This window comes from Nanorana parkeri, unplaced genomic scaffold (genome assembly GCF_000935625.1).
Source record: "Nanorana parkeri isolate BGI_ZX_2015 unplaced genomic scaffold, ASM93562v1 scaffold851, whole genome shotgun sequence".
Classification (NCBI taxonomy): domain Eukaryota; kingdom Metazoa; phylum Chordata; class Amphibia; order Anura; family Dicroglossidae; genus Nanorana; species Nanorana parkeri.
In genome coordinates, this window is record NW_017307119.1 from 68,031 (window position 1) to 90,507 (window position 22,477).

The window sequence follows — 22,477 nt, forward strand, 5'->3', positions numbered from 1 at the left end:
GCTGGCATTTAGGAAGATTCTGAGAATTATCCTATGCAGGATAAAGGTTGTGCAACCTCTTTCTTCCAGCTCATGGCTCCCTTCCCACCGCTCGAAAGCAATAAAAATTCACCAGACAATGAGATGCTTCTGAAGTCCTTTTCAGTGTATTGCATCCTTCTGACTTGCTTTTGTATTTCCACTGACTTGTGAGGCAAACAAATGCCCGTGTACAGAAGGCCTCAGGCTGATGCAGTAATGTGCTGGCACCACTGTGACTTGCTAAAAAGCACTGCAAATGTCCTTACAGTGTAATCTGCGGGCATAATGTCTAAGAAAGATGCTACATGCTGCATCTCAGTAAAGCATCTCTCATGCTTTTTGAGAATGCTATTCTGTGCATTTCTTTGGCAAGCCCTGAAATATCTAATAGAATGGTCTTCATTCCAAGGTGTCAAAGTTTCAGACAGATACAGAAAAAGTCCACATGTCCTGGAAAGACATCCATCATCAGACAAGCATCAGTTTGGTGCTTTATTGGCAGACAGCAGTGACATCACCAGTCTGACCTCAGCCTTACTAGCATACATTTAGTTTTGTAGCATCAGTGTTTGTCTAATTCCAAAAAATAATGGCATGTAACTTACACATCAGTAAAAAGCACAGGAGAATCAGAGCGACGGGACTGCAGATCCTGCATAGCGTTCCATTCGTTGACTGAAGTCTGGTCAGAGTTGACGTGACTCTCGTAGTAACTAACCCATGTTAGGAAAAGGCTGCCTGGGTAGTAGTTGTTGGCACGGGCTACCTCGCAGGCTTTGTGCAAGCTTTGCAGTGCAGACCTGATGGACAATAGGTTTACATGAGCGAAATGTCCGATAGCAACTTTGTGTTGTATAGCCTTTGGTGCCCACAGCTTACTTACCACATGGCTTGAACAGACACTGGCTTGAATACGTGAACCCTGTTATCTGTTGACACACTGAACCCCCTAGGAGAAGCAAACAGATGGAAATTATTTATTCTGTTGCAAGGAAAAACAAAGGTTTCAAAAATGCTGATTCAAGGAAAAGCATCAGTTTAACCTTGTATGAACATTATGGGTAGACATTTGATGAACCGGCCGAAAGTGTGTGCCATTGTCGGCAGCTGATCGAAGGAGCCAATCAGAAAATCTCTGTACGAACAGAGCCAGCAGCCAATGAGCTGCCTGCTTTGTTTGGGTATTCTGACAACGGCCACCAGCCACTGTCAGAATACAAAGCAAGCAGCAGGGATTCTTCAATGCACTTGTAGCGTTGATGGAGAAATCTGCTCAATTTTCTGTCGCTCAGCCCACAGGTTGAATGAAAAATAAATAAATAGAGCAGTGTATGGCCAGCTTAAGCCTTTCTAATTTTAAGATTATCAAATGACTCCAACAACAAAACAGCTGGGTAAAGGTGAGCATGATGAGAACTTTGTTTCACTGCAACAAAGGAACAATAATCATAAACTAACCCTTATCTTACAGAAACCTGATCCTCTCTTTGCTGTGGCCAGAACCTAGCTGGTAGGCAGTGATATTGACTATATACAAAGTCATACATACACTTCCAATGATTCCAGCAAGACTGACAGAAGTGAAGGCTAAAGCAAGAGTCAACAGACAGGGTTGGAATCCTCTTTGTTTTAATTACAGGTACAAGGTTTTCTTAAAAAACAAAACAAAATACTGACTTGATGTTAAAGTATAATACTGTAAAAAAATGCCAATAAATACTATCTGATTTAAAAACAATATATATATATATATATATATATATATATTACTGTTTTTTGTGAGATTTGATGAAATCAAACATTTATTTCCAGTGAATTGAGGTAATCCTATGTAGTAAAGTCAAGGTTTAAAGTTATTTATGTACAGAAGGCACAACAGCTAAATAAAAGCACTGACTTCAAACACACTCAGCATTACAATGTTATGAAAATGCATTTTCAACAACTAAAAATCAAAATCAAGCGCTAGGAGCAATAAAGGGTCCTGGCTTAGGAGACATATGCAATGAATTAACTGTGTTGCTTATTCAGCTATGTTCCAGTGCTCAGAGACATGGGTACAGTTAAGTGTCATCTGGAACCTTGTATGTGGGACAGACTAAGATACAGTAAAAGGTCACTTAAGGGACTGGCGAACGAGGAGTGACATTATCAGGAGTGAAGAGACAAGACGATGATATCGCTGATCCGATGTAATAAAAACTATAATAAGACAGTGTTGTTGTTTAATATGTTTCCAAAGAAAATGAGTCATAAAATCATATTAATCTTACCCATCCCCATCCAAATGAATAAGAGTATCACTCCAGAGAGGAAGAACAAGCCCCATCGTACAGGAACTGCTAAAATACAAGAACAAAGAAATAGGTTATATAAATCAGCAATGAGAGAAAAATAAAAACACTGTACATGCAACTTTATAGAGTTCATCTGAGCAAAAGTAGTGGCAATACATGTAAAAAGTGTACATTATATACCTGGGAAAATGGAAACGTGATCCAGACATAAAATATTGGTATAATGAATATCACTTACTCCGAATCAGCCAGATATTGTATTCCTGTACCTACTAAGCAGATAGTTTGAAGAAATACCTTTTAACCCAGTGATGTCTGCTTTAAAAAGACTCTTAAATGTATTTTTACAAAGAAGTGGCATACATTCATCTGCACAGCAATGGTCAGACTGGGAGCAATGGTGGCCCAGCATTCTGCCAATCAGGGTCAATTCTGCACAAAGAGAATGCTTGTAGGTTAGGGTGCAGAGGGATGTCCCCATCAATATACTTCCCTTTCCAATCATGGGCTAGGTGGTTTTTGGCAGGGTGTATCAGTTTACTGTAGCGTACTGTACAGAGAGATCCAAGAACTGGATGTTCCATCTGCCAGGTGTGCCTGGATCACAAGATCCTTCTGAAAATGACAGTTGCCTGGCTGTTCCACTCATCAGAAACAAGCATAGAGATCAGTAAAATCCCTCATCACTGACTTGTTCCAGGTCATGGTATTGAACAGAGTTAGCATGACAGCTAAAAAATTAATGTCTATAGAAGAAGTCAGTAATAGCAACCTCAGATTTTCTCTATTGATACGTTTATATGTGTGCAATGTGAAAATACAACATTGCAAAGAAGAGACATTAGCTGCATTATTGCTATGGGTTACATTTTTCAGTCCATTGATTACATAACTCTTGTGTGTGATGGTTGCAAACAAATTATTTTGTTAAAGTTCTCCTTTAAACATAACCTCTTATCTACAAAGGTAAAATGGGGCTTTGATGATATTACTGTTGAAGTCTGCAAAGTTTCAGGTGAAAACCATTATGATGGGTAAATACCCAACCATCGCTTGCACTGTAATCTCCTCCTCACTGACCTGAAGAAGTCATTGACAAGTCGTGCGTCCTGCAAATGTGATGAGTAGATGGAAAAAGAACAAGGCATCTCATGGTGAGAGGGATATTTTTAGTGAGAACTGATTAAGGAAGCCTAGCAACCCACCTAGAAACTTGTCATAAATATTGAGGTCCGTAAGCCTGCGAAACTTGACCTGTGGATCTAAAAACAGCTTGGCCATTCTAAGCGGCTCTCTGCTCAAGGAATCAATCATCACACATAATGGAGATCACCTCTATGCTTGGTGTATACTATTAAAGAGGTAAGCCGGACTTCGTGCAAGCTGACAGTGGCATATGGAACTAAGTATGCAGACAGATGAGATGCGTTGAACAAATAAAACTCTTAATTCAACACATAGATCAATGGTGGATACAACTGTAGTCACCCTGCACAAGAAGAGAGCAGCAGTGAGCGGTCTTGATTACAGGAAGCTCCAGGTTTCACACTGGATTACTGCAGAGATGTGGAAGAATTACACCAAGCTCACCAGCACACTGCTTAATGTCTCAGATTGTTTGAGGAAATGTCATCTTGGAGAGGAGACCATCTCTAAACTAATAGTTGCTGGGGAATGCTGTAGAAGTATGACCTGGTGAACAGTTAACAGCAGTACTCCTAGTTCCTTTACTTCATCTTCCGAGTGGGACAAGGTATTGTCAGCTGCACACCTGTCACAATGCTGGGAGCTTATTCCCTGAACCGTGTGCCAGAAGTGGAACTCTATAAACGTTTAGAATTGCTAACCTGTCAGAAAGCACATCTCCCCCTCTTATGGGAAACTTGTCTATGGAACAAGTCTGGCCAAGTCTTAGGACAGTAAGCTAGCTAATATAGAATGTGACGGATGAGCCTACAAGTGTATCATTACTTACACCCAGAAAAAGCACGCACTTGGTTTGTAGATCAGCAAAACTGACCTAACCCGCACCAGAGGAAAAAAAAATAGGATTTAAAAAAGGAGAACTATGAGGCGAGTGCTTTTCACTCACCTCATAGTTCTAGCCGACCTGTGACAATGAGACTGTCACAGGTCGGCTCAGTAGATCGGGAGGTGAGCGAACACATACCGGCGTTCGCTCACCTCTCGATCCTGTCACGGCTCTCTGCCGTGACAGGGGAGGGGCTGGATTCCCCCCTCCGATCCTCCAGCGCTGACTGGCGGAACGGACGGGGGAGGGTACAGCTGGCTCTGCCTCTAGATAGGCAGAGCCAGACATAATTGTCGGGATCCGCTTCCGCTGCAGCGTCTCAGTACACCGCAAGCTGTAGCTCGTGGTATAATGCGGCGTCTCAGTATACAGCTCGCGGTATACTGAGCTTAGGGTGACGGGAGGACGCTAGAGAGAGAAGGAGGAGGAGAGAGGGAGGAGGAGAGAGAGTGGAGGAGAGAGAGTGGAGGAGAGCGTGAAGGAGGAAGAGAGCAAGAGAGGAGGAGGGGAGAGCGAGAAAGGAGGGGGGAGAAGAGAGTAAGAGGGGAGTGAGAGAGGGGGAAAAGGAGAGAAGGTGAGAGTGAAAAGGAGGGAAAGAAAGGGAGGGATGTGAAGAAATGTGTGAGAATTGCATCTTTTTAAAATGTATTTATCACGACATATCAGAAGATAACAAATACAGTTAAAGTAACTCAAACGTTTAAGTAAAACGGACACTCGTACAATTTTCACACAAAATGAAAAGGTAATATCCCTTGTGAGCCACTATAGATCAACTATCAAGTCTCTGAGTGGAAAGAACAGAACGTCTAGCATTCCACCAATTACAATTCCCAGCATATCATGCCAACCAGTGAGTACAAGGAGATGCTGGGATCTGTAGTTCCTCAACTGGATAAAGGGTACCAGATGTAGTAGTAGTACCCTCCATCACTTGTGCTGTACAATTCTGTTTAATGAAGTGAGAAGTTACTTTTGTTTCTGATAAAATAAAAGTTTGCCACTAAATATCAAAGTCCAATAGTCAGAGTATGAATTTAGCTTAATGTCCGGGATGACTTCTAGACAGACACAACTACTAAGTGCACTTGGATTCCACTTGCATGGCGCCCAGATAAAAATAAATAAATTAAAAAAGGACTATTTTGGTTAAGAATTTTATGACAGCTGAAAAATGAGTTTACACTGTTGCCCATTGTAAACGTATACTTGGCACAGCTCCCAGCTATGTTCCTCCTTTCACAAAAGAACCTTTTTTTTTTTCTTCTTTTTTTTCAACAAATTCTGAGTTCTGGAGGACAGAGCAGTAAATTACCATTTCTGAGAATTCTGGTAAAAGAAAAAGGTGGAGGCCTCTTCTCACTGGTGACCATAACATCACGTGCCAATCTGGTGTCAGGAAATAGGAGGGGAGCTGCTATTACACCATGCGCAGGTGGGGTATCAAAACAAGCAGGGAAATATTTTCCATAGCAACCAGACTGTGCGGCTATGAATAACATTGCACTGGAGATTCTTGGCATAGCAGTTGCCTGCTTTTCCCACTGGCTGCTGGCTGGAGCGGAGGTAGAGAAGTGGGGAGTCTCCAGCTGCCAGGGAAAATGGAAACAAAAAAACTTCAAGGCATTAAAGCGCTTCAAGAAATCCAGAAAGTAAATAAAAGCTTCAGGCGTGAAATTTGTGCAGGGTACAGAGCTGCAAACACTTTTTACCATCACGCCACTTTTACGCTGGGTCACATGATTGAAGAGTGAAGTGATCCAACTGGCACCAAGACACAAGGGAGCCTATTATAAGCCAAGAAGGGAATGGTCTACATTGTACATGAGGAAGTCACAAGACTGGTTAAAGCATACACATGTACTTATATTAAATCTGCCAAAAATATACATCAAAGTAGAAGTCCGTGTTACTACCCTGAGCAGAAATCCTTTATTTTCAGTTCAGTAATTTAAACACATTACAGCAAGGAAAGGCCATGGTTCCTGACGGTGGCTACTATAAATTATAAGTAGCATTAGGGTCTTGAAGAAGTCACCTGAACTAATAACGTTCAAAGAGTATGTGCCATCTTACAGGGAATATCTAAAAATGTTATGTCCAAGGAGCACATTGAAAAAAAAAACTACCCTTTGTCTTGAATACCTCCCGAAAAATAGCAATGCAATTCCTGTGCCTAAAGCCTCCTAGGTGTATATCCGCAGGGTATGTGCATCTTAAGCTCTGTGCCTTTGATGGCTAGTCTCACCAGATTGGGGGCACTGCTGTGCTGCTCACTGTTCTCCTTGCTGAAGAGAAAGCTGTACCTGAAGATATGCAGTGCAAGACACGTCCTTGCTTCTACTTTGCTTATTCTGTCAATGTGTGCTTTTTCCAGCTCTCCTGATGCTGCTGCATTATTCCTTAGTCATCAGAGAGCAGCTCTACTAAGATAACTGCCTCAGCAGAGAGAGTGGCAGGCCACAGTGCCATGGTAATTCCGTAATTGGGGATAGAGCAGGGGTCAGCAACCTTAAAACACTCAAAGAGCCATTTGGACGCGCTTCCCACAGAAAAAAAAAACCCGGGAGCCACAAAACCCTTTTGACATCTAAAATGAAGATAACACTGCATATATTGTTTTTTACCATTATGCTATGTATAGCATGTATATAGGTATATGTGGGCTTCGTAACGCACTGGACTCAGGCCTAACCTGAGACCCCGCAGAGCCCACCCTAGAGTGACCCTGCAGAGCACACCATAGACCCTGCACTGCCGCATATTCCACCAGGGGGGTGCCCAGGACCGGACCTCACTAGGCCCCCCCCACAGCCTCAGGCCACGAGGGCCTGGTGGTAGTTCCACTCCTGGACAGGGAGCCGCAGCAGAGGGATGAAAGAGCCACATGCGGCTCCGGAGCCGCAGGTTGCTGACCCCTTGGGATAGAGACTAACTGCAGGGCGATCACAGACAATACTGGTAACTAGTGCTTTGTCCTTAGCTTGCATTGGCACCACTACTACAGTTTAGGTCCTCTTTAAAGTCTACATGTGCCGTGTAAACCTAGCTCCAGACTCCATGCAGCTTTCTGCTTCAGAGTCTACATAAATGGAACTAAAATACTGATAATTAATCATGGTAGCATACGTTTATCAAGCAAAAGTAGTTTTATACTGCTTTAATCTGTAAACTGGAATCAACAGAAAGTAACAAATTTGCTTTATCTTTCAGAAAGTTTGCCTCTTCATATTTCCTGAATGCTGGATTAATAGCATGAGAGCTACAAAAAAAAAATCTGATCTGCTGTAGAACGCACAAAATTACCTTCCTGTGTCATGATGTCAAAGCAATATTTCCTTATCATGGTAACGATCACAGCGAATAATCCATGTTCTTATAATTACCTGTCATTGCATGCAAAATCAATTCCCAGCACAATGCTTTCTTCTGTGTCCTGCCTTCCATTAGTGGAAACAACGACCATATAACGTGTACGGTTCTGGTAGGTGCTTTCCAACTTCACGGCCTAAAAAAAAAAAAGTGAACAAACCCATAAATAAAATAGGTGCAGTTCCACAAAAAGAATCAACAGCAGCAACAACAGAGCAGATGTTCAATAGTAAGCTATGCAAAAGGTTTCTGTGTGATGGAAAGAAATAAGACCTCTAAACCAGTAAATTAATATTGATCATCAGGTCCCATCCTGGTCACAGTCAAATGGAACAAAGTTCTAAGTTCCATGGGTATAGGTATTCAGGAGCTGCAATAGCTATTCTGCATGTTAATCAAACTGCAAAACTAATATATAGCACTATCAAGTTTAAAAGACATTAAAGCAAAAAAAAACAAAACAATATTTCAAAAGCAAATTATGAGATTAAAAAATATTTTGCAACCTTTTTTTTAAACCCGAGTGAAGATGCTAAATAATACAATGACATTATGGATGAAATGTGGCCTTAATACCATAACGTGCCCACAGACACATTAGGGTACTTGGCTGTACCAGCATTATCCAAGCACGCTCGGGCACCTGTGAAAGTTAAATGCTGCTGATTTCTAATGGGAAACAATAGTAACTGGGGCAGATTTACCAACCTGTTTAGTTGAAGTAAGCCCCATCCCCACAAAGAGTGATTGGCCACACCCACTTGTGCAAGTGTGACCAAATAATTGAAAAGCTGGCCACATACTAGTAGATTTCTTTCGGGGAGAAAAAAAATGTTAAGATTCCTCCACCCATGCTAAACAGCATGGATGGAGGAATCTCTCCCACTGGGCTACTATCTTGCAGCAGCGGGTATACTGCTGTTAGAATACCCAGACAGTAACAGCAGCTGATTGGCTGCAGTCACTTTTTCAGCCAACAATGTTTAGATCAAATAATATTGGGCGGGAGTCTGCCGACAGGGCCACCCATAAAACAAGTTCCCGCAGGTTCCTCAAGATCGAGATGAAATTTGTGTATGGTCAGCTTTAGCCCATCTTTCAGCCTATTGACGGCCAGCTGCATGTGGCACAAAGACCATCAGTCTGACATGCATGGTTTAAATATGTAATGGTGTTATTTAAAACGCAGTGCATCTATATTCAAAACACAGGCTGTAAACTATCTACAAATCCTGCTACAACGAATTGATCACACCATGTAGAAAAATGCCAGTAGGACTCTCGACCAGGATAACCATGATCATGGATAACAAAGCCAATTAGGGTTTATGGAACAAGCTGCACAATGCATTAAAGTGTGTTATCTTTAGGAAGAGAGAAGTTCCTGCACAATGACCATATCAAAAGGGGACATCTGCAGCGCCACTAGACACACCACAGGGATTACAGCCTATTGTGTCCACACACTCAATGCAAGGCATCAGCTGCTGTAGCTTTGCTTCATCTAAAAGTGTGCCCGGTCAGGGCTGACGCTGCAGGAACACCAGAGTGAGCAGTGCCAAGTCTTCAGGAAAAAGCACACTGCTGGATTGTGATTCCAAGAAGCTGACTTGCATCAGTAGTAGAAAAGAGAGGAGGAATAAAAAGACAAGGCTAATTAAGAAGCTATAAGCAACAAGAATCAGGGAAGGGGGAGGGGAAATCAATAAATGCAATGTTCTCTTCCTTCTCTTTAGAGGACTCTGACTTCAATTTACACAAATAAAAAGCCAGATAAGGAGGTAACTTTTATTTACAAATGGTGAATTCTGACTTCATCCTAACTTTCCTGTTCCACATGCTCGTTCCAGGTAAAAGCCAAAAGACAGCCAGGCAAGTAGCATTTGCATAAGGTCAGAAATGGCATCCATTGCATTTCTCTCAGTACAGGTTTTCCTTTAGCACACTATAGAATACAAGCAAAAATTAAACAAAAGATACACCAAAAAAAATGTAATATCAGCAGCATGTGCTAATTAAAAACAAACATTTCTTCAGAAAATAGAATGAAGATATGCTGGAACTGTATTGCCCTGATGAATACACAAACAGTGAATTTCAGTGTACACAGAAATAAATGTGGTATTTTCCCCCACACATTACTTCCTCATCTAGAAAGTTGAAGTGCCCATCAATACAGAAGAGAAGCTGCAGGGAGAGGTGTGCTTGACATTACTGAGGAAAGATCCAGTACATTGCACGTAGAAGTGGGCTACATCACAGATGTGTGCCTGTGACACAGGGCACATGTATGTAGTGTCTGCGTGTGGACTGCAAAATCTGTGTAACCTGCATTTTTACACAAATAATCCGCCTGCACTTAGTCATGCTAAATTACCATGCATGGAATCACTTATGCAAAGAAAACAATGACCTCCAGGCTACGAGAACTACATCACAGAATTCTGCACTCAGATGCTTTGTGCTCCGGTGTTCTCGGTGAACAGAGGCTGCAGCGTGGATTAGGCCACAATATGGCTGCCAGCCTTGCCCACTAACACCACTGAATACTGTCTACTGCTGCTTTATATCATCCCAGAAAATCTATCAGAAAAAACTCCCCAGTTATCTCCTAAATAAAGATAAGAATAATGACAGATATTCCAGAGAAAGAGTGAGAGCCAACATGTATACTGCACACATAAAACAGACATCAAGGCATAATAAAACTGGTTCTGAACATTGTATTGTACAGATAGAAGACGGCAGGAAAACCCTGATGGGTGCGGTGCACAATGAAGACAGGTCTGCAGTCTTTTGCAGTTTTAAATAACCTTGGGCAGCTCTCAGTGACAGCTCCAGTACAAGTTCCCACGAGAGGCCGAAACTTCAAAGCCTGTTATTGAATCAAAGTGTACCATATGGACGTGCACACCCCTTGGGCAGAGATTCCTGTATATTATGCTATGCTAACCACTGCATGCAGCTGAATGACATTTAGAAGCTTTGATTCAGAATTAAGAAAATTCTGATTAAATGTCAAATGGTCAAAACATTACTCAACTGTTATTAAAAGCCAATTTCCACCATTATTAGTGATTAGCATTTATTGTGGTAATGTAGAGGTGAGGTGTCATGATGCATGTGTGTGTATTTTCATGACTCACATTAGTGGCTTTTTTTTTTTTTAATGGACTTTAGTGGGCCAGATTCTAACAACTTCAATATTCCCTCCACAGGAAACGCAGTCTGACACTGGGGTCAGATTGTAAAGCAGGCTGTAAACAGCTGACCCCTCCCTATGTGTCATAGGGTTCCACTACGAATACCAATGAGAGTGCTCAGAGAGAGAGAGAGTTAATTGACACAGACTACTTGCAGAGCACCGAGGCGGCCATTTCAAAAAGGAGCCATGAGATATGAAGAGGTCAGCTAACAAAAAAAAAGTAGGTTTCTATGTTCATATGCAGCAACTGCATAAGTCTGCTTCCTGCATTCACAGTTTACATTGCTGGCATTTGCTTTTTTCAAATACCTCCGTAAAGGTGAATATAGGCTTTAAATCTGAATATGTATCTTTACATAATCCATCATCACAGTTTTGCCCATGAGGACTAACCAGTTCAAAGGAATACAGCTAAAAAGGAGGCATACCAGCTAAAAGAATAGTCAAAAAAAACAAAAAAAACATTTGGAACTTCTGAGGCCCTTGGCAGGAAATAAAACATATCATCCATGTTTTATAGTAATATAGGAAAACTGGTGAAGCCAGGACAAGCAGAGAGGATAAGGATGCAATACATTGGAATGTACACAAGATACTCACCAAGCGGATGTTGTCCTCTGGCCGGAGAAGTGTAAACATGGCCTGTAGGTGTTGCTGGAGATCCCCTGAAAACACGGGATGCAAAGCTATGTCATTACTAGTTTATTATCATTACACAGAAAACAAAATCTAATAAATATTATTTTATGTAAACATAAGACTGCTTACTCCTACTGCATGTTAGCCTGCCGAGGGTTATCAAAATATCTACAATAGGAACTGCGGTGTTTATAGTTTCGAATTATTACCTTTGAAGTAATTAAAACAAAATACTAACATTTCCAGTAAGGGAAATCATTCTTATTGGAAACTCTCAAATCTAACAGTTTGCTTTGGAGGGGGTGAGCTGAGAGTGGCATGGATCCACAGCCTACTTTTCCTCTTAACTCCATTAGGCCCATGTCACACTGGTGATGGTGACAACTCCAAGGAATGACTTCCATTAGGTCAAGTAGCAGCTCCAGTTCGGTGGCTGTCACTAGTGGCAGGATCGTCAGTGACACAAACTCTGCATGCATGCACACAGCAAAGCTTTCATATGCCCTGAAGAAAACTTGACAAGCTACTCTCCATATGCCTCAGCTCCCATAAAAATAAATAAAGGATTACCTGAAATGCACCACAGTGAAAGGGTGGACTCCAAGCAAACAGCTAAATTCACAATTAAAATACACACATTTGAAATGGCAAAACTACCCAAAGATTTGTCATTCTGTCTAGCCACTGTTGTGTGTTGTGATTGATGCACCTTTGCCAGACCGCAAAGCCAGGAGGCTGACAACACTTTTTCGGTAAGGAGTTGAGGATTATAGAAGTGTCACAACCCCACTGCCAGCTGGCTGATTGAACAAAGAAAAGACCTGTAACACGCAGAGAGAGGTCACAGGTCATCAGTATGCTTTCTTTTCTTTACAACTTTGCTATAAATGGCTCTCTATTATGGATATAATGAAGTCACAAATCAACAAATCTGCCGTCTCCTCCTGTCATATTTATGCTGATTATCTCCTAGTGCTTCACCTCCCTCTTCCAGTCTGGGTGGTGCTGTGCAGGTGAAAATAGAAAGCCGATATAAAAAGACTGATTCAGGTACCTTTGCTAGTTGCATGTAAAATAAGTTGATTAATGTTCAGCTTCAAGGATACAACTTTCTTCGTTTACATATTATGTGAAAAGACACATAACTGAGCCTAACACAAAGGATTTGAGGACTGGTTTGTTGATTTACTTACTCTGTATATAATATGTTGGTCTATAAAGGTTTAGCAACATCACAAGATGGCTTATTTAAATTATGTACACCGTAAAGAATATCATAGTAGGAAAAGCATGATAGTAAAGTTAAACCGGTAACTGGTGGAAAAAAACTATTGAGCTCAACTAAAACTTTTTATTTTACTAGGGCTCCTTTATTTAATGTAAGATAAAGCTAAAACAATAAAAACGGATTCCCTAATGCGGGTTAGAAAAAAAAAAAAACCTGGCTGCAATGGGAAATAGAAGAGTATTGCAGACCACCACCATTTGATTTCACTAAGATCTGAACACTAGATGGTGCTGTACAATGATAATCTACAGAACTCTTCATCACCCAAGAGCAGGCAAAATGTGCAGCTCACTCCCTTGTGGAAAATGCATTATGTTACAATAGAGCCATTTACAGCGCAACGTAAAGAAATCATACTTCTACGTGGAGAACATTTTTCCTATTAAGCAAACACAGGTGAGTGTACATCAATAGCATCATATCCGTGATCTCGTCAATACATAGAATATATAGAGGACAAAGAAGGCAAAAGCCTTTATTGGTTCCCCTTAGCACAGGTTCTATTGTAATATTCCACTATGCTCGGTATTGATACATAATGTATGTCACAAACACAATATAGTACACGGCCCTCTAAAACATGCATTAATAGCTGAAACTAACCAAAACCTTCTTGCAGAACTAGTTCTTGCGCTAGGTTCACACCTAGGCGACTCCTGACCGAGCGGCAATCCGTGCGGTTTTGTGTACGATAGCCGCGCGGTCGGGAGTCGCCCAGGTGTGAACCGATCGCGCCGTGGGTGCCACTATTTTCTAATGCCACCTCAGTCGCGCCGTGCTGATCACACGGGATTCTGCCTGTGCAAGTGAACACAAAAAAGCCGCGAGTCGTGTGTCGCAAAAAAAGGTACCTTTTTTTTTTAGCGATTGACGCGCGGATGTCACCCCACTGAAATCAATGGGGCCACGCGGCAATCGCTGTGTGCACCTGAACACGATTGTGCGTCTCAGGTGTCGTGCGATGTAGTGCAGGTGTGAACCTAGCCTGACACTGTGGACTATCTAGAAACTTACTGGGAAAAAGTTTATCTTGTAACCAACTGCAGCAAAGTGACGCCAATTACTGTCCGGGTAATGCTCACTACAACTAAGTGGAAAGCCATGCTTCTTACCTGCATGTTTGTTGCGTCTATGGCTGATTCTTGGAGTAGAGGAGCCATTTCCACGTGGAAGAAATAAGGCAGCCCCCTTCACTGTCAGGAAACTTTCACTGATGCTGTGAAAAAAAAAATAGATTGTTCATTAACCATAGATTATTCATATATCAATGTACAAATATATGTTACTGATCATTCTTATCGTTTATTCTGGGATAAAGCAACTACTGCTGAAACACAGTAACATAATGGTAAATATATACAGTATATATACTAGGAAGGAACCGATACCGTTTTTTTCGGTATAGAATACGGATTTTTTTTTCTGGTACATGCTGAAATCCCATTAAAGGAAGCCCGGCGGAGTGTAATGACTCGCTGCCCGGCTTCCCGATTAGCCCAGAAGCAGTCTCCAGCTGATGTGGAAGTATGGGAATCAGGAAGCCGGGTGGCAAGTCATTACAGGCTGCCCGGCTTCCTGACTGGCTTGGGATGCTGGCTCTATGCTACCTCGTCAACAGGTGACAAGGGAGCATGGAGCTGGCTTCCCAGCCAATCAGGAAGCCGGGCAGCCTGTAATGACTCGCCGCCTGGCTCCCCGATACCGGAAGTTCGGGTATCGAGATAGGTACCGGGAGGATTTGGGCGAGTACGGGTACTCGCCCAAATCCTCGGCATCGGTGCATCCCTTATATATACTGTTAAAAGGCCTCCTTCAGGGCTAGGTACAGGGCCAACTGATCGGAAGCCGATTAATCGATTATTGAAAAAGTTGACAACTTTTTCAATAATCGATTATAACGATTAGTTGTTGCAGCCCTACATAGTATTGCCATCTACTTGGGGTGGCTCCCTCGACACTCAAGTGCACTGGGTGCCGAAGGAGCTGCACTAGTGTACACCACATCATACATGCCATGCATTGTGGTGTGCTGCAATAAAGGTTTGCTATTGGGACTGCTCTAAATGTTGGATTTTCCCTCAACATCAGACCTGATGACAATGGTCTCCAGGACCAAATCTCTCCAGTAGTAAAACTCTAGCAGAGAATCAATCCCTTTCCTAGTTTCTACAAAAGAACTGTGCACATCACTTTATGTCATCAAGGATGGGTGGATGGAAAACACATCTTTTTTTGGCCTGTGCACATTTGTTAAAAGCTGACTGGAAATGAACGGCTACACTTATTGCAACATTACATATATTTATAACACCAACAATTTACTCAGAGCTTTACATACTGTACATTCACATCAGCCCCTGACCTCAAGGAGTTTACACTCTAACCTCCCTATCTCATATGCACTCATACACCCACACACTTACTAGGGCCAATTTAGACAGGAGCCAATTAACCTACCAGCATGTCTTTGGAGTGTAGGAGGAAAGTGAAGTACCCAGAGAGATGCAAACTCCATGCAGATAGTGTCTTGACCAGGATTCAAACCAGGAACTTATGCTGCAAGGCAGGAGTGCTAACCAGTAAGCCCAGGGGTGCCCACAATTTTTGTGTTAAGATCTACTTTTCAAATGATGAGCTACATGAGATCTACCAACGGAAAAAAAAACCTCCCCTTGCTCTCTCTCCCCTGGCTGTCTCTCCTCTCTTTCCTGGCTGTCTCTCTTTGCTCTCTTTCCTGGCTGTCTCTCCTTGCTCTTTCTCTCTCCTGGCTGTCTCTCCTTGCTCGCTCTCTCTCCTTGCTCTCTCTCTCGTTGCTCTCTCCCCTTGCTCGCTCTCTCTCTCTCTCCTGGCTGTCTCTCCTTGTTCATCCTCCTTGCTGTCGCTCCTCTCTTTCCTGGCTTTCTTTTCTCTCTCTCTAACAGCTAAATAAATATACCAAAATGGAATAAAGGGGCCACCATTCACACCCTTTGTTATCTACCAGCATCAGCTTTGAGAGCTACTGGTAGATCACGATCTACCTAATGGGCACCCCTGAGTAAGCCAATGTGCTGCCCCGACACACGTACATCTCTCTATACAATATATCTATCTCAATATCAGTGTAAACCTCGCAATACACTGCTCAAATTTTGGCTGTTCTGCAAACTCCACCAAAATTCGAGCAGTGTGTGGGCCCCCTCTCAGCCAAACACACTGTTTGGGTATTCTGACAGAAGGTGTGGAAGACAATAGCCTGGCAGTGGGGATTCCCTATCCACGCTGTTTAGGGTGGATGGGGGAATCAAGCATTTTTTTTTCACAAGGTTTTAGATCTATGAAAGCATTACTATGTTTATTACTATTATAACTTAGAAGTAGGTTGGGTTAAAATTCATATAAACCATCTACGTTCATTTCAAAATGTTAAAAAAGCAGTATAGATTTAATAGTTTCACTTTAATATTAAACTTATTTGTGTGAACTGAATCAGAAGATCCATCAAAGTTACAGTTTGAAAATTTCCATTATTAAAAAAAAACCTGAACGATGTCAAATAGACCTTGATGGCAATACGAGACTTGCATAAAAGTACTAAAGTGTTCCCAAGAAGGCTTGTGTGTGACTCAACAATTAATCAGCCACATTCATGACATTTGTGCAGATGGCCGTGTGATCGCACTGCAGGCAGAGCTGTGCTGCAGCATGTTCGGTATTTGAGGGGTGCCCTGGAATTGAACTGCTGTGCTGGAGGAGTCACAGCTGCCTGGGATTTTAGGAGTAACAAGAGCCTGTCACGGGCCTTTCTGTGCTAATCACTCCAAACCAGCCTCAGATATGTTCCTTATTCACAGAAATGCCTGTTACCCAAATTGCTGCAGGTGTCACAAGCAGAAAGAACACTTTCTACCCATTCTGATTAATTAGAGGAGGGCGGTCACTGCCACAGATCTCCAACTAAACAAATTAGAAGAAACGCCTTTGTATACAGGATATACCAAGAAAAGTAATAATACAAAAACGAATGCCGAGCAGGTTGGGGTATTTGCCAAGTTCAGCGTTTGTTCTGTTTAGCTTGTATGCTGATGCCCCAAGTAAAAGCACTTTAATGCTATTGTGTCATGTTAATTCGGATAGGTGTAAAGTTTCATTTGCTTTACAACTTCCCCATTTTCAAAAGTGGAAAATAAAAGGCCACACAAACACCTGGTCTCTGTGAAACATCCGCTTATGCCAACTCAGTTCCCATAACCTTGGGTTCAAGCCACAGCAGAGCAGGCACAGGCCCAGAAATGATGCTTTTCCGTCACACATTTCAAAAGAAAAGAGGAAACCATTTTAATATTGCTAAATAACATGAGACGCTTGCAAACCGTGAAGCTCACTTGCATTACACAGGAGAGGGGTCCAGCTGGTGAGGAAGTCATATGACGTGACGCTGAGGTGGCCTCACCATGGAGCCCTTCCTTCTACCGCAACACTTGCAATACAGATAAAGAAAAAAAAAACAACAACCATTTGTTGTACAGAGTGCTTCCAGGAACTAGCATTAGGGGGGGACAATGCCTCTGAATAAACTGAATAACTTCGCATGAAAAGTTTTTGGTCCTTTGTTGTGACTATCTGAAAGAAGGTGAGACTGGAAAGAACACCAGAAATATTTTATCTAAGGCCTCGTTCACACCAGATGCAGTGCATTCCGGCCTGTTTCTGGCCAGAACGCACTGCCTCGCATTGCGGCCGGCTCACTTTTTTGTGGGGCAGGAGGGGGTGTGGCGGTCCATTGAAGTGAATGGCACTGTAGCACGTGTGGCCGCAATGCGATCGGCCACACGGGATTGCAAGGCACATTATGCCTACGGTCCAGTCAGGTCCGATCATAATGCTGCAAGCACATTTTGATGGGACCGGACCACAGACAATGTGCGTTGCAATCCCGTGCGGCCGATCGCATTGCGGCCGGAAGGCGTGGCTACTTCAATGGACCACCACGCCCCCTTTTGCTCCACAACATAGTGAGCCGGCTGCAATGCGATGCAGACCGTTCTGGCCAGAACTCACTGCATCTGGTGTAAACGAGGCCTTAGGGCCCATTCACATCAGATGCAGTCCGTTCAGTTTTTGAGCTGCAGCAAAAACGCAGCACAATGCTTTCCTATGGGATTCTGGTGTTTTGTTCACACCAGACTAGTTCCGGTCCGATGTCGCCTGAAAAAAGTACTGCTTGCACTATTTTAGCTGCATCGGAGACCGACGGAACGCATCAAAAACACATGCAAATGCAACGGAACGCACATGAAATCCCAATTAAAGCAAAAAGGCCCCCCAAAAAATGCAATTGCGGCAAAACGCATAACACTGCAAACACCTGCGGTTCTGATGCAGTTCTGGTGTGAATTAAGCCTTACATTTAGAGTTTTATTGCTTGTGTGGCCCTTAGCCCTCCAAAAACTACAATAAGCCTCAGTAGAACACTTCCCATAATTCCCTAATGTGAGGGCAAGGATAAGCAGATACAGCAGTTTGTAGCTTATGACATATTTAAAATTACAATTCTGAAAAAGAGTTTTTTTTTTTAATGGACATATGAGACCGAGAAGAGCTTGGGCTTTGTGTGAACACAGTTTGCTTGAGATAGCAGAAGCCCGATCAAAACTGTGGCCACCACCCTCCCTCCTGGCTCAGTCGATGGTGGCAGTTGCGGCGTAGACGTTCCACACCCCTTTGTGACATATACATCACTAGGGCGGGGAATGCACCTCTCTACAACCGATTGGTTCGTGAAGAGGGGGCTTGGGTGAACTCAAGGGAACTGGGTTTACATCAAGCCCAGCCTCATCACTATTGGGTACCTTAGCAGTCATTGGCTGCTTGTAAGTATCTGGCACTTTCTCCACACTGTTTCAGAGGAAAAAGAATACACATTTATTTAGAAATCATAATTATTATGATCTTTGGTACTTGCTTTGCTCTGGAATACCCTAATTTCATCAGCTGTTACGGATACGAGGAAGCCATGGCTACCAATGAGGGCCACTGTGCTTGTTTTTGTTCCGAGAGAGCACTAAATAGGCCTGTAGCCTCAAGACACTGGAGGGCTTTTGCCAAGGGTAGGAAGCTAAATCAGCCCACTTACATGGAACAGTTGCCCTATCCGGCAATTATCTCATGTCTAAACGAGACAATGTCCACTAGCTGAGGACCTCTCTTAAATGTGGCTACTCCCTTTGAGTAAGCAATGCTGGAACATCTCCTGAACTGCTCTCCTCCACCTCCCTTTCTCCATTGACACACTTGCTATCTAGGCAGAGCCAACCATGCAAATGTAAAAATTCTTCTTGCAATGAGCAAGTCTACAATAAGTTCGAATAGTGGAGCTGTTTAAATCTCTGTATGCATCCAATTTTTTGATGACTTTAGGATCATTCATCTCCTAAACAGCTGAAATCATTTGCCATCTATACCAAATCTGTTTAAGATTACTAATAGCGGGGTGCTGCTCAGAGTCTGTGCCACCTCCACAGTCATATCATCATGATAAACATATGAAGTACCAGACTGGGAGCTCCTATTTGTTAAGGGGAGCTTTTCTTCCTCCATATTCAGACCTCCTCAGCTATGACATGCTTAGCTGGATGAGGGGGGCTACTCTTGAGTTACTTTATGATGCTTAGACCTAAGGTTGTTTATTAAATAGCATTTCCGCAGAAATAGTGTGATTGTAATTGCATTGAAGTTATGTAAATGAACATGTTTAACTTTGTGTCCTCCAAGTGCACAGTCAGTCAGATATTTCTACCACCCTACTTGTGTGTCATTACTACTTACATAATGAACAGTGAATCTCTACTGAGGTTACAACATGAGAAATGAATCTGTATTTCTGCAGAAAAGATAAGCAGTGTATCTAGCGGTTTCCTCTGTATCAGAGGGCTTGTAGTAAATTCATGTCACCACCTTCCTCTGACTTCGAGATCTGTGCTCTTCCTGTGTCAGTGGAGGATTCTGGACAATGTCAAGGGGCCCCAGATGGGATCTGGATGATGATTTCATCAGTAAACACGAGAGTCCAAAATTCAGCACAGAACACAGATTACCATAATCTTCAGAGATCACTGTGGGGTTTACAGAGACTAGAGATGAAGTAAGCACATGCAGTCTCTAATTTCATTTAATGCGTGCTCTGCCTTCCATTCTCTGTTGGTGCTATTCCCCTTCCCAAACTTCCTTACAAGTCAAATCCGAGTCCAGCATCTGGTAGAAAATCAGTGAGCTATTAAATGTGTGCATTACCAGACACCATAAAGTGGGTCCTCATCGTAACAAAAAGTCTGACTCTCTTTGGTCTGAAAAAGTACAAGAAAAGTTCCATTCAAAATCTTGCTTAGTACTCTCGCAGCAGTGTGCTGCATTGTGATCCGGACTTCAGTACCACCATTGTAGTAAATTCTCTAGGTTTCCCTTTCCCACCAAAAATTGAACCTGCCCCACAATGTACATACATTCATGTGTTACCATACATTGTGGTAAAGAAGGGTGAATGCAAAGAGCTGGAGCTGCATTAGTAGTCTGAAGACCTTCAACACCCAATCATTTGTGAAAAGACAAATAATGTAGCTACCCAAGTTTGAATATCAAGTGTGTGAAGAGCACATTTTGCAGCCAGTACATACCAACAGGCGGGCGGGTGATCTAATTGAAGGACCCTCATTGCAGTTACACTGCATCTTCTATTAAGAAACATCCTTCTGCTATACCACGGTAGGCAACCTTGGCACTCCAGCTGTCGCAAAACTACAATCTCACCTGCTTCTGGGTGTGCAATGACACAAGGGACTTGTAGTTCCACAACAGCTTGAGTGCCAAGGTTGCCCATCTCCTTGCCATCAACAAGTTTGAACAATTCACTTTCTTTTCACAGCTTTGTCAAATAGGGAAGACGGAGCATACTGAAAAGCAAAATTATACTATCCAATGCAGGAGGGCAGGTTGGAAAATGAATGGTGGCATCTATATAGATACATATACTGTAGATCTATAGATCTATATCTACATATACTGTAGATATATATATATATATATATATATACACACACACACAGTATATTTTATGGATTTTGTATATGAAAAATCCATAAAATAATCTTTTTAAAAAGGAAATTATATTTTTTAATTTATTCTTTAAAACGCCATTCAGACTAAACTAAAAGGCAAGCCCCAATTTTGCTGAATGAACTGATCTCTGGTGATAAGGAAAAGCTGGTAATGGACAGCAATATGATGCCGTACACTGAAGCGTGGGAACACTTTCTGTAAAAATGTATATTTGCTTGAAACATCTGTGAAGCAAAGACCTCAGCATGTGCGCAGGACTTGAAAAAGGGCAGCTCTGTACATTAACTCCTTCCTCAGGAAAACAGTTCTGCACTGTACATAGAGGCTTCAGGGACTGAAAGGTGCGTGTCAAGCCCTGAGCAGATATGTAGTTACTGTGCAGATACAGCACAAGACATACTCAAGGAGAATTTTAATAAGGAGAGGGAAATAAAAAAAAACCAAAAAAACACTTAAAAAGTAAAACGAGGTCTGCACTTTCACCTCCCCACAGGGACAGTCATTGGAGTAGCAGCGATATTGTCCCTGAAAAGAGAACACATGTGAACTCAACAAAGACAAAGCAGCTGGCTTTAAAACTCTTCCTAAACTGTGATACTAATAAACACCATTTGAAAAACATTTTACATCACTTTTGGCACGTTATGTATCGTTAGAACTCGCATTAGAACAAACTCTACTATCGAGCCATGCAGAAAACCCAGAGACTCAGCCTGACTCTTCCATCAACTATACATATGCAGTTCCTTCATGAATACACTGCCTGTTCTTCAAGTAGCTGCCAAGCAACCAACATAACTCTTGTTGGCATTTATGATCTTTAAAGCGACACTAAACTCAATAGTTAAAGTACTTGAATGTATTTTTAAGATTTAACTCCTAACAAAAATGTATCTTATTTGTGTATCACTCGGCTGTAGATCCTCAAATCATCTCTGAATTGGTGCTGACACTGTCCTTCCTTCTGGAGGGTGGCTACTTTTGTTCCTCATGGTCCCTGTGTGTGTTGTAAAGTAGCCACCGCTCCAAGGTCACTCCTGTGATGGACTACAATCCCAGGTTTAGTTTAAAAATTTATATTGAGATTGTAGTTCATCACAGGAGCGAGCTTTGAGTGGTGACTACTTAACAACACACGCAGAGACCATGGGGAAGAAAAGTAGCCCCCCTCCAGAAGGAAGGACAGTGTCTGCACCAATTCGGAGATGATTTGAGGATCTACAGCCGAGTGATACACAAATAAGATACATTTTTGTTAATAGTTAAGGTACTTGAATGTCTTTATTTTAAGGAGCCAGCTCCAATGATGACAACTAGAAAACCTCAAAACTTGGGAGTGAGCTGTCATTTTCAAGAAGCATTAGCTACCTGGTTCCTGGGATTTGTCCAGCCCTGGTTTAAGTAGTCAGGCCGAGAACGTGTAAATGTTAAGAAAGGATAACCGCTGGCTGCTCATTGGTTGCCCGCTGCCTGTTGATTTGGTTCTAAGGACAGGCTACATTTACAGGAAAATGGGTTCAGGGGTTTAC

The 22,477-nt window shown here is 42.3% G+C and overlaps 1 protein-coding gene across 3 annotated transcripts in view; it reads right to left on the reverse strand.

Moving 5' to 3' along the window:
• The window catches only part of SSH2 (slingshot protein phosphatase 2), a 215,248-nt gene that overhangs the window by 21,180 nt on the left and 171,591 nt on the right, over window positions 1-22,477 (reverse strand). For all 3 annotated transcript variants that reach the window (XM_018565484.1, XM_018565481.1, XM_018565482.1), the window contains 6 exons: window positions 13,967-14,070; window positions 11,528-11,592; window positions 7,737-7,858; window positions 2,295-2,363; window positions 905-970; window positions 627-821 (listed from right to left, as the gene is read on the reverse strand). In XM_018565484.1, the coding sequence (XP_018420986.1) occupies window positions 627-821; window positions 905-970; window positions 2,295-2,363; window positions 7,737-7,858; window positions 11,528-11,592; window positions 13,967-14,070 (621 nt within the window). The remainder of the gene's footprint in view (window positions 1-626; window positions 822-904; window positions 971-2,294; window positions 2,364-7,736; window positions 7,859-11,527; window positions 11,593-13,966; window positions 14,071-22,477) is intronic.